We start from the raw sequence: 13,901 nt of genomic DNA, 5'->3' as shown, positions 1-13,901 counted from the left end.
AGTTTACACTGGGGTTATCATAATTTCAGTAATTTGTGCTAACAATAACAAAAAAACGTGTTCGCATCAGAATCTTCATTATGATGCAATCCTCATATGAGACATATTCCAGTTCGGTCCAAATGATAACCAGACACAACTGAAAGAGAACAATATCCATAAAGTGTTCTTGAAGGAAAAAAATGTGTGTTTTATCATTCAGGGTCATACCACAGGGTCACTTCAGTGCCAGCCAAAGTCCTGCCCGGCCATTTGATAGAACCTCAGGTTATGGGGATGGTAAAAGTCCCGGAGCCTCTGAATGACCTCTGGGTCAATTCTGGGGTGTGTCCTGCCTTTGGTCTTGCCCAGGCAATGTGGTTTGCTGCTTCCTTCTGGCTTCTTCAGGCAGGGGAACCCTTTGGTCTTATTGAAGTAGAAGTGCTTGTCCGTTATGATCCTCTGCAGGCCAAGGAAGTCCTGCACCCGGCCCAGCTCTCCAGCTGGATCACTGATCAACCTCTCCCCGTGGACGAAGTGGATCTGGGACCGTGGGAAGTAGGACAGCCACCGCTCCAGGTGCTGGGCATACATGCCGATCCAGATGGGGCTCCAGAGAGAGTTTATCTGCCCCGTAGTCCTGTTCTTAAAGGTAAGGTTCTCAAAGCTGGGGATGTTAGGAGTTTTGGATATAATCTGAGTGTAGTCTGAGATGGCCCTGGTTATGGGATCTCGGACCACCACAATCAGCTTGATGTCCTTGGACATGGCGTGAATGCGGGCTGGTGTCTCAGCTGTGACAAAGTACCTGGGTGTCTTTTCCATAACTATCTGCCCATCCAAGGCCTTCGGCATTATGCTCCTGAGAGGAAAGAGGACACAGTAGTCAGGAATATACCTTATTACTGATAAAACTAAAAATGTAATTAAATAGCAAAAGCACACATTACTTAAGGTCTTATCATGCTGATCAATCTATCCTTTATCCCTCCTGTTTTACATAAGGTTTTATCCTGTTTGCTCACATCCGTTGTATCTGTTTGTGGCATAAATAACACCATCTATATATTTGATATATTTTCCACAGACAATCATGGAGCATTATTTTTCATTAGTTTTGAAACCAAAACATTTTAGATCTTTACAGTATTTAGCATTTTTACCTTTAAAAAAAACTTTTAATATCTTTACACTATAAATACCTTTTATCAGGGATCTGGCTAATGAGCCAATAAAAGTTTAAAACCTGAAAAAATATGTTATATTCTGTAACCAAAGCAGAAAATTACTTTGGCTGGTCAACTTTACTGTATATTTTAAAAGAAAAATCCTTCTATAAGGTTTGAAATCTGATTTCAAAAAAAGTTTTAAATCACTTTGTTGAAATACTCTTCATGTCTTCTCATGGCTGTAGCATGGAGACAGAGTAGTATGAACACTTAGAACCAGTCCTTTAGTTTAAACAGCATGCTCTCTATGCACCTAGAGAACCATGTTACTTATGTTATTGGCAGCAGGCCTAAATGTGCATCAGAAATAAAAAGCTTCTGTCCAGATGCGCAGGGTGCATCAATCAACACAGGTTACTGACACGTGAAGCAAGATAAATGGGCCGAGCGAGCACCTTGCTCACCTCCTCCGCCAGCCTGACCAGCAGATGGGACTCATTTACATTCTGTGGCTTGTGGTCCCATGGACACATATGCTGTGCTAACTGGGCCCAAGATCCACCTGCGCTCCCCAGTGTGAGGACTAACCACAGCTGACCTCTGCTCATCTTGCTGAAGAGCCAATATTTCCCTGTTTATTCAAACAATGGATCACCCAGGTCCCTGAAGCTTGCCCTTCCTTAATGCTCTTTTTGACTTTGGCTCAGTCTAAACTAAAACTACGACAAAAAACTAAGTCCAGCAGGTTAAATAAAGTTTAAATAACATACTCTGTGTAACCTTTTTTCTTCCATATGAAGTATTTGCACAGTGACATTGTTCTTTCACCTCTGTACTCCATGACTTTGGATTTGAAATGAAACAATGAATATGAGGTTAAATGCAGACTGTCAGCTTTAATTTCTGGAAATGGACATCCATATTGGATGAACCATTTTATCCATAGCGACCCCCCCAGGAATTGGAGAATTGGACACTTCACTGGTGTGTTGTTGCATCATTAGTTCTTGCACATTAAAGTTAAAAAAAGGTCTAGAGTCAATTTTAATAAAGTGTGTGATTTGCATTTGGAGTCTGTTGCTGTTGTCTGTCAACATAAGTGTCAATGCCAGTTAGCCATGCACGCCATCATGGGGCAGAACCTGAATAAATCGATCAGAGACATAGCCAAAAAATCAACTGCTTCATACATTCTTAAGAAGAAAGAATGGAATGCTGAGCATAGTAATAGCAAACAACCTTGTAGACCACAGACCACTGAAGAATGACAGAAACCCCATTTTCAACTGTTCAACAACACTCCACAGAGTAAATGTAGGCATATATAGATGTGTCAGAGACTAAAATAAAGCATATAGTAGGAAATAACTAGGTAATTAACTGCTAAATAATACCATGGTGAAATGCCATCGGTTTCTGTTTAAGCATGACTAGCAGGTTGGAAAAAACAATTATTTTTCAGCCTCAACATTTCTTGTACTGTAACTGTCTCAGTGCTTTCTGCAGAAACACAGGCTATCACGGGAAGGAACCTACTCATCATTTTGTCACACACAATGGACATGAGCTGAGCAAGACTACACCAGCATATAGTGACTTCAGAGCGTTCACTGGGAGATGCAAGCCATTAATAAGCCTCAAGAACAGAATGGCCAGGTTAGTTTGATAAAAAGTGTGGAATAAGAAAGGATCTAATCATGATTCATTCAAAATGTCCCCCCCCCCCCACCCATAAACATTGAAACATGGTGGTGGCAGTGTTATGGCTGGGGCATTTATGGCTCACTTCTCTTTATTGATGATGTGACTGCTGGGGGCAGCAGCGGGATGAATTCTGGAGTGTACAGAGACATCGTATCTGCTCAGATCCATACAAATGCCTCAAAACTCATTGGATGGCACTTCACCTTGCAAATGAAGCCAACTCAATCATTCAACCTGAATCCAGTTGAACATTCATTTCACTTGCTGAAGACAAGCAAAAATCCACAAAACAAACAGAAACTGAATACCGTAATGGCCTGGCAGAGCATCACCAGACAAGGGAGTCATCGAATGCAAGGGATTAGCAAAAGTACTAAATGTGACCACTTTATTTAAAGAGATTTTAAAGGGGCTGGAATAACAAAAGCTGCAATCACTATTGCTTCCTTGTATTTAAATTAATCTACTGTGCACTACAATGGGCATTGTTCAAAGGGCAAAGAGCATTTAAAATGGAGTCAATGTGATATCTTTATAGTTTCATACTCAAATACTTATAATTAAAACCTTTTAAAACCTTTTTTTCATCCAAGGTACTGCACATTCATGGGAACGACCCGATTACATTTAATATTTGTAATATTTTAATGGCAGGGGTCATAGGTTGAGGGCGACTAATAACCCCTTGTTATGCTGGGAGAGGTGAGTGAGAGATGATAGTATTCTAAAAAGTATTTAAGTACAGAAACTGCCTGCTGCCTTCTGACAGTCAAACAGAATGGGCAGATTAAGCTATGAAAATGCAACGCTTTAAATGTCCTCTGGCACCGGAAGAGCTCACCTTACATTGCGGCAAAAAGCCTGCAACTTGATCTCCAATCAATACCTCCCTAATCAAGATGAAACCCACAGCACCAAAAAGAGGATATGGAAAATCCCAGAGCACTGAATTATCAAGGCTAGCACTTAAACCCTAAAGACTTCCCTGTTTACCTACGGCCATTAGAAGGCTAACAAGTCTATTAGGGATCGCCATTAATATTTCACACCTTTCAATTTCGTTTATCCATCTGTATTTTCAAATGGTACCACTCCCTTTTCTCCGGCCAGCCATGCTGGTGAAAAAATATCTCTCTGCCATTGCTGGGAGACTCTGAATCTCTGACCTGAGAGCAGGAGCAGGTGCAGATGCACAAGCCTGAAAAGAGCATAAGTCCTGGAGCATTCACCTCCAGATGATGAGAAAAGAGAGGAAATATATAATAATCTCTAAAGATAAATTCCATTAGTGAGACCCACTCAGATCAGCCTTGGAGCTAAATTCATTGCTGAACAATATAGTGCTTTTTGTGCATGTGAGTGCTTGTCTAACCATTAACAGATGAAAGGGAACTACATGGAAGAGATGGGAATAAAAAAGCCTGAAAGCCTTTTATTTATTTTCTAAAGCATAAATGCCCACCCAGGGTTCCCAGTTATATAAGCATAATACTGTGCTAATCACTGGTGGTTTATATCCGTTTTTGGTTCAAAAGCAAAGCATTGTATATTATGCTGTACTCTCTTGAAGAAAATGTATCATAAGAGAAGAATGGCATGATATACAAAGAGAGTGATTAATGAATACAAATGATGAAAAAATAAATAATAAAGAAAATGTTGCATATTACTTGAAATCTGATCTTTTTCCTTTTTTGCTAACAGAAGAAAAGAACAATGAAATGACTGCTAATACTAACACAATGTTTTGCTTTCTACTCTTTATTACACAAAAACAACTTACGAGTATCTAACCTCACTTCTTTGATCAAATCTTTTATTACATGCAGTGTGAATGACAGGACACAATCCAATCAAACGGAAAGGTGTGACCTTCACAGATTTCATCAGCTACTATCCAGCTAAATCCTAAAACGAGTTTGGTCAAGTGTGACTATATGCGAACATAGTGATGTCAAACATAATCACGCTTAAATGAAATGTACAACTTGTTCAATGAAGCAGTACATATTTTAACATCTCAAATCTTTAAAAAAAGCTTTCCTTTGGAATTATTCTCATGAAAAGATGGCAGCTGTTGTGAGACAGTAAACGGATGTCTGGTGCACACAGTGCCGCCTCCATCTCCACAGGGGTGCACATTTCCATTAACGCTTTACATATTTAACAAACAAAAAACTTATCCAGACTACAGCTTGATTAAAATGTCAAATTACATTGCACTCTTTGAATTATAACCATCACCACAGCCATGTGGCTAATTTTCATTCATTGCTGGGATCTGCTGCATATGAAATTGTGAAGGGTAGCAGAGATATTAATAATTTTAATCATGCAGAATGCATGGAAAAAAGCCAACTTAGACAGTAAAAAATGCCTAGTTACTATAAACACTGACAACCAACTTCATATACTAAGTTATGCCCTTTTCAAGAATCAGACCCCTCTCCTCTGGCAGCCATGCATACAAATAAAGCGACACAATTCACAACTTACAGCTGTGACTTTCTCTCTAAACCGCCTAAGATATCTGATTAAATGCATATGGTTTTCAACAAAAGCCTAGTTGGGGATTTAAATCAAGGCTAAAGCACAACATTATTTTACAAACTGAAGATAGTTAATCCTTGTCAGAAAAACCTATCTCTATGGCCATAGGTCCATAAAGAGAAGTAGTGCACAATACATTATGTCAACATGTATGTATTACAGTATGTGCACAAGTCATAATTTTTCTGTACTAAATGTGTGAATCTAGTATAGTTGGGGCACTGCAGAGCACTTCAATATATTCAATATATAATTCTTATACACTAAGAATCTACAAGAAAATACAAATTAAAGCATGGAATCACACTTTTATGTTAGTAAAGCCACCTGGAGTTCATTAACATATACCGGGCTGTAACAAGACTTGTTCATACAAAAGCAATATTATCGCACTTTCTGTCGAGATCTATTCTCACAACACATGTTCTGTAGATAAAAGGGGCAAACACAAGGAAGATTAAAAACGGTACGTACTAATGAATCAATTCAACGGCGGTGACTTAACATTCCCATTAAAGCTCTCCCATTGTTCTGTTTCATCTCCACCGCTGTCCTGTCACACTGCCTTTTAGGAGAAAGCAGATAAGTTGCCCTCTAATTGAGCCCAAGTTGTGGTTGGCTCTCTGCTCTCTCTCTGAGGTATACTGAAGGAGCTAAATGGGCCAGTGTGGAGCTCTGGGTATTGATTGCGATGGGCTATGGTAATGCAGGCCTCAGCTGGTCCGAGGGGTGGCAGGTGGACTCTGTAGACGCAGCACTCAGGAGCCCCATCAGCAGCTTGCTGTGCACAAACAGATGTGAGCTAATTACTTCATCTTCTGTGGCAGGCAGCAACTTTTGCAGGGGACAAAAAGGGGGCTCCGCATCCATTAATCTCCAGTGTCATGAACACAGAGAGCGGATACCTCCATACACACACGCACACACAAGCACACCCACCCACTCACACACTCAGGCATTCACAAAAACATGCATGGATGATGTTGTTTTGGGTTAGTTCAATTGTCTAATATAAAATAAATATGATTCCTACGAAAATCCTTCTTCCTGTTATTGTGAAGTGATTACATAAAATGGAAACTGAATAAATAGTTATTTCAAGGCTGAAAAGAATAACTGCTTAATAGGTATAGGATTTTTTTTTTGCTTAAACTGGCAGAAATGAGAATTTTCTGTCACCTGACTTTTGAAACTCATGGTATAAATAAAAATATGACAATATAATTCCCATTCCCATTTAGCACTATTATTTTTTACAGCTGTGTATTGATGTTGATATCTATCTATGCCAATGCATCAAATCAATGGATATCAACATCAATACACTGCTGTAAAACTGTACAGTAAATGAGACGTGTGTGTGTGTGTGTGTGTGTATGCGTGTGTATGTGTGTGTGTGTGCCCGTGTCCGTGTGTGTGCATGTGTGTGTGTGTGTGTGTGTGTGTGTGGGTGTGTGGGATTAGGCCCAGTCAGCCGTTTCATGGCACAATGGCCATTAAAAAGCCAGTCAATTGTAACCATGCCCTGTCCACTTCCTGCCCGCATCCATCACCGCAGTCCCTCACAATGCAGACTCACTTAATTCCCGGTGGTACCTTAATGAGGACTGAATTAAAAACAGACTGTCTGGACCTTATGGTGATTTCATAAAGTACAGGGCATGCCTGGCAATAGGACACACCTGTCCCAAATTTTATCACCCCTCCCCCACCCCCCACCCCCAAAAGCACAACGCAATTCCAGCTTTCAGAAAGCTATTGCTTACTTTTCTACTGTTTGTCTTTTGTAAACAAACAAACTTCAAAGTCACCAGAGTCACCAGAGTCAATCCTTATCTGAAATGAAAAATGAAGTGAAAACTTAAAAATCATATTGATGGTATAAATTGCTATCTGTCATCGTGGAGATTCAAATAATATAATATCAAATAAAATGTATTCCAACTGCTAGTGATTTACAAGCCTTACTATTCAGACAATATACCACAAATATGATTTGTACTAATTATGTATCTTTCACAGCCATTTCATATCTGGACCGCGATAAATACAATCTAGACAAAGATCTAGAAAAAGATCACTGAAACTGATTAAATGTGTATATTTCTAGAAACATATAGTTCATCTGTCTCTGTACTGTGTACTTTACAAGGACAGATTTAAAAGTTCATTGATTTCTAAGTGAAACAGACAGTACTTAAAGCCGAAACACTACCCCATCCGTGTGAGGATTACGCTGCAGCAGGATAAACCCCCTTGCTAATTGTAACTGAATCTGCACTGACCAAAGCTAACTGCTTAATGCTCATATCAACTCAAGGTCAAATTGGAGGGGCAATCGATCAGAGAAACACTATAAGCAAAAAACTTGATTCCATCTATTATCCGGGGTTGTCAACGATATTTTCTAGACATTCATTAGGGACTTTGCTTTTTTTTTTTATTTGGATGTAGCAATAAGAAACTGACTTACAATATATCAGACAGAATATTGTCACAATATATTGTCACAGAAGAGTAATACTTGTTATCAAATCTTGCTCCAGCCGTTAATTATAGTCCTGTATTACACAAACCCAGTAGCCAGACGCAGACTTGTCTGCTGGCATTGCATCAGCACAGTTCTAAAGACTCTAGCCAGATCACATCATTATCTTCTACAGAACAACTGACCTGGGCTAAAGGCCAGTTGACAGGTCTCACAATAATGTCAAGTTGCTCGTTTGCTGTGTTATCCATCTGGCCCTGTGGTAATGACAATCCACCACCACCCTGTTCTCAGTGCTACACTGGAGGGAGAACAGACTGAGGCACACATGGGACCCCTTCTAGCACGTGTCTGTCCTGATTAATATTAAAGATACTGGTAAAGTATCAAACCTACTATCATTACACAATAGGGCTGCACACATGCAAATTGTGTATCCTGAAATATCCTGAAATATTTTGTTTAGTTTCCATATACTTACTAATTTCACATTTGTGTTTTATGATGTTCCTCCAGTATGCTAATGGTATCATTATTTCAAGGTTTGAGCGTGACAAAAGAATTTGCAGTCAAATGCAGAATTATTGATCCCTGCTGAGTCTCAATACCTATTTAAAGGCAGAGTTGATTATGTGGCGTGAACTAAATTCAAATGGCTTTTATTTGAGCAGCTGACAGAATTGTGAAGTGGTTCTTAATTCTGTCTTGCTAAACATCAATGTGTCGTGGAGCATTATACCAGCTGTGTTAAAAACACATGCTATCATGTCTGAAGGTGGAAAGAGAAAATGATCGGTGCAGGGAAAAAGTGACAGCGAACCAGTGAAGTGAAATGTCATGATTTATCTGCTGATCCCTGATCACATCCTCCACAGTAAACTTAATTCCAAAAAAAGACATTACTGTATCTATTAAATTGGTTGCTGCTATGAATAAAGTGCATGATCATGTCCAGTGATGTACACTCTGCAAAGCGAGCGAGAGAGAGAGAGAGAGAGAGAGAGAGAGAGAGAGAGAGAGAGAGAGAGAGAGAGAGAGAGAGAGAGCGTAGTAACATCTGGCAAAAGCTTCATTCCTGATTAAACGGAGAACTTAAGCTATCCGAGCATTTTACAAATGCCATAGGACGATTGTACATGCCATATTGCATTGCATCGCATAGCTTTTGAAATTTAAACCAGAAACATTTAATTACATACATTTGTATGGCTGCATGTGCTAACATTTTAAAACAACGTGTTCTACTACGTAGAAGTGCTCAGTCCGTCATACAGTATAGCTGATTTCACCGGTCCTTGGAGAAAGCATACAAACTAGGTCATTGCTGCAAATTGACATTTCTTTCACTAGAATTTACATTTATTTACTAATAAAACCATTACAATTTAGCATACTAGCAATATCTGCACGCAATAATCGTTGCCTCTTTCAATGTGTGCTTCAATGAAATCATCAGTTGTAATAGCCAACTTTTATAACCGAAAGACACGAAAATGACATGTGGCCATTTACCTGTACCAGTTCAGCCCGCGTGAATAATGTCTGTCGAAGAAATGAGGCTCTGACCCCAAAGCTCTGATATCAGGATGAAGTCTCAGAAACTCTAACAGAGCTCGTGTTCCACCTTTTTTAACACCTATGATAAGAGCTTGTGGTAACCTCCGAACCGCTGTCCAATCTTTCCCTAAAACGTTCGATTCCCACCCTGGCGCACTTGATTCATCAACATTAGGGGACCCCGCAACCAAATTCGGGACGGTTATGAAGTTCTTGTCAAATGATCCATTATTTTCTTGCTGCCATCCCGTTAAGGACAATTGACTGGAATGCCTCATGCCAGCTTCTTCCGCCACTTCAGACTCACAGCAGCCAGCAAGAAAGTAAAATAGAGAGACGCATACGATACCAATGGAGAACATGACCAATAGTTTCTGTAGAAGTCTCCGAAAGTCCAGGTGCGGGTGATGAAAACTTGCCATCCCTTAAGTGCAAAGAAAGGGTATCCATTGTAATGAAAACACAGCTCCCTGAACTTTAAAAACGAGAGACATGGTGAGAATGTGAAGTATTTTGCGATGACAGACACAGAGCCATGCTGCGCGGAGTAAGTCGCACAAACTCGCCGGGAAGCTTAATTCATATTGACCAATCAAACCAGTCTCCCTATGACGGTGTTTCATATTTCGAGATGCTGTCCTTTCGTGCACACCTCTGTCCTCGTGCAGCGAAAAGAGGTGGTGCGTTTAATATTCGGCCAGTGGTTATATTTCTATCTGAGACAGCCTCTGGCCTCTTCAATTGTCCTTGGGGAATTCCTGTGCTGAAACCGCTCATTCATTCATGAAAGTGTGCTCATCAGCCAGTTCTGCCTGCAGTTTACACTGACCGGAGGGACACTGCCTAAAGCGGATTAAATCCCTCAGTTTGCTCCAATGGAGGGACCTTTCTGACTTGTGTTTGTACGAATTATCGGAGGGAGACAAGCATACAAGCGAACTGTCTTATTTTTTAAGTCAATTTATTATGTTGCTTTGCATTAGCATGGATTACCTTCGTGTATGCGTAAGCATGCATACGTATTCGTTTACTGTAATATGATTTGCATTGGCTAGTAGCCTAGCATTTCATAAATTGTTCATCAAAGCTTCTCTAAATGAAGACGTTTTTAGAATTTGTATTAAACTTAAGTCTTAGTCTTGCATTTCATAGCATCCACGTGTTAACACTAATGTTTGTATGCCGTAACATGCTGTTTTGGACAATCCAAAACAAAAGTACTTAGAAGCCACACTGCTTGGATCCTACAGTATTTATGCATACGTTAGGTAAAATAGGTAAACACATAGTTATATCTAAAAACCATGCCACATTATGCGGGTAATTTCACATTACAGTTGTAATTTTATTTGAGGTTGAAATAAAAAAAACTGTCACTAACAAAGCAATTCTAAAGCAAGATGATATGCCTGGACTATTTAGTTTCATAGTGTCTCCATTAACCACAATTAAGATAACTGAATGAATCATCTATGAATGTATTCAGCCAAGTAATCTTCAGGATATCAGTTATTGCACCAGAAGGGGTTAACTGCTTTGCAAGCACAGATTATTCTTACCTTTTACGGATGCACAAACAGACCAAAGGCATGGTTAGGTTATGCATGTATCCTTAAAACTGTATTATAAAGACTCTTTAATTAATTAATCCAACCTTACATCCTCAGGGATGAAGCTGATATTAATTAGCTGATGTGGCTAATAAAGCGGTCTGAATAAATTGTAGCTACCTAGCTTGTTTTGTGTTTATCTGTTTCTTTATTGAAGGACTAAGGTCAGCCACACAGAAATAACACTGTGGAAAGTCTGGAAATGGAGCTTTATTTATTCACTTTTAATTCACCCTTCAAATAGCATGTTACCATAGCTAGTTGATGCAGTACTGCAGCGGTGTAGTTCCAGATTAATCTTCACATTAGAGAAAATAATGAAGGATCCTGACGAAGACCAGTCAGTCCTAATTATTTGAATTGAAAATTGAGTTATGTTTATGTTTTTCACTCCAAAAACCAATGAAAGTACCATCCTTTTTCATAACAACAGGTCACACTGACTCTTTCAATGCCTACAGTACTGTATTAGGACAGCATTGTCACACTTGCTCACACACAGCCTACAACGGTGGGGGTGTGTCACAAGGTCACTCTCTGCCATGAGATTAAACCGTGCCATGTGACAAAGCACCTTTTGGTTTAGTAGTTACCACTGGTGGTGAGCCAGCCAAAGGGTTCAGGTAGTCTCATAATAAAAGGACAGCTTCTGAAGTTACTGTAAATCATGGCGATTGAACTCCAGAAGAGCAGAAATGGTACAGATGCTGAGCTAGTTTAATCACATTTAACAAAATTACTTTTGGGTTTGGATATGGCCCCACTCTTGGCAATGTTTGCCTTTCACGGCACAGCTTGGTCTCACTCCATGGGATTTTATAGGTTACAGATGGAGGATGATCTCTTGATGTATGATGAATAGACAGTTCAAGGTGTGCATGACCTGGAGTGATTATTGGTCCAGTCAACAAACATAAAGGGTTTGAAATCCCAAATAACTCATACCATTTTACCATCAGTGATCACTTTATTAGGTAGACCTGGACACCAGTCCTCAGTGAGCGACTGCATGCCAGCATCGAGGTCCGTTGCTTTAGCCGTGCGCCACCACCACACTCAAAGCCATTTCTAAGCCTCTGGGACTCCAACAAACTGGGTTTTTTTTATCTCCCAATGGAGAACAATTGGAACAGTGGTGAATATTCCCATCTCACAACTGCAAAAAACACCTGGATGGTCCCCAAGCCTATTGGGATAATGTTAGTGTAGATTATTGAAGAGTGAAACTTTTTGAATGATACATCATGTCTGGTGTAAAAGTAAATACAGCATTTCACAGTAAGGACTTCATACCAAAAGTCAACTTGTGTGATGGTGGGTGGATGCGTTGCTGCCCCAGGACCTGGTCAACTGGTCACTATTGAAGGAACCATGAATTCTCTTAAGGAGAATGTCTGGTCATCTGTCCATGAGTGGAAGCTGAAGCATAATTGGGTTATCTAGCCTGACAATGATACAAAACACAAAAGCACGTCAACGTCTTATTAACTGAAAAGAATCCAAGTTAAACGTTTGGAGAGATCTAGTCAAAGTACTGACTTGACTTGAATAGAGAAGAGAAGGTGGCAGAACCTGAAAACACAACTTTTGTGTTCTCAGATTCCTTTTGTCCAATATTTTATTTTCAAATTCAGTTAGAAAAATATTCAATAATGGAGGAAATCTGAAAGGGGGCAAATACTTTTTCACGCAGTGTAAGTCTTTGAACAGGACGATTATAGCAGTAACATTGTACAGTAAGAATGAGGAATCGAAGTTTACTGTGCACAACTATTATATATTTATATGTATGAATATTTGTGTCCACATTGTGTTTAATGTGGCGCGATTTTTGGGCGCAAGCAGAATCTGGGCAGAAGAAGAAAGATTTTTTATGTATACAGTGGCAAAAAACCCACCCCCTCCTCTTCGTCACCCACACTGGTTGGGCATTGCTGGAGCCTCTCGGGGATGCACGCCACAATTTTGATAGGCAGGTAAGCCCGCCTCCTGCCCGAGAGCTGCCCTCATTGGATGTTTGCGACAGGAAGCGATGAAAAACAGAATTCCCTGAAAATCTGTCCTGGGACGGTCACAGATATCTGATTTTATTCCCAGAGCAATTGCTATTTGTGAAAATATGAAAAGAATTTTTTGCCAAATATTCGCCTACCCCTGCTCTAACATATTTAATTGTTTCTGTTTATTTATGTAAAAACATGCTCACTCTTCTATTATTCTATTGAAAAACATATAGTATTGCAGAGACATGTTCATAGTCTCAGTTGCATTTGAGGTGATGCTACTATTCTTAGTAGCATCACCTCACTAAACCAGACAAGCAAACTTGTAAATATGCAGTCCTTAACTGCTTAATAAGACAGCTCTACTTTCCTTCAGAAGTAACACCAATGGAAATAGTAGGACTGCATTCTATTACAGTTTTAAAACTGACGGTGACAAAATGTGATCACAGAGAAAAGCAGTTTGCAGTCATAACAGGAGACGGATATTTGTCCACATTCCTTTCCTCTTGATTTATGTTTGTGTCTCTGGTAATAGCCAAGAGCAGATGTGACCATTGCCCTAAGGACAAATATTTTCTGATTGAAGCATTAAGGGGATTGAAATATGTAAAACAGTACTGACTTCTAAAAAGGTAGCGTAATAACTGTTCTCTATAACTCTCTATAACTAGTTGTATTGTATTGTAGATGTATTATCAAAAGCAAGAGAAAAGAATGTGGCAGTTGTGAGCGAGCTGTATCTCTTTTATCTTTAGATTGAGTCTTAGGGGATCATAGCACATCTGTGCACTGGTCAGTCAATATTTAGGTTTCCTGCTACATTAACCATTGTAATGCC

The 13,901-nt window shown here is 39.6% G+C and overlaps 1 protein-coding gene across 1 annotated transcript; it reads right to left on the bottom strand.

Annotated features, from left to right (window-relative positions):
* Positions 1 to 222: 222 nt before the first annotated feature.
* hs3st3l (heparan sulfate (glucosamine) 3-O-sulfotransferase 3-like) lies at positions 223 to 9,869 on the bottom strand. The gene is made up of 2 exons (XM_061232185.1): positions 9,403 to 9,869; positions 223 to 841 (listed from the first exon to the last, which is right to left on the bottom strand). The coding sequence occupies exons 1-2, from the start codon at positions 9,867 to 9,869 to the stop codon at positions 223 to 225; spliced, it is 1,086 nt and encodes a 361-aa protein (XP_061088169.1).
* Positions 9,870 to 13,901: the final 4,032 nt, after the last annotated feature.

The sequence above is a fragment of the Conger conger genome, chromosome 2 (genome assembly GCF_963514075.1).
Source record: "Conger conger chromosome 2, fConCon1.1, whole genome shotgun sequence".
Taxonomy (NCBI): Eukaryota; Metazoa; Chordata; class Actinopteri; order Anguilliformes; family Congridae; genus Conger; species Conger conger.
The sequence above is the reverse complement of the archived record's forward strand: the minus strand, read 5'-3'. Positions and strand labels throughout refer to the sequence as shown.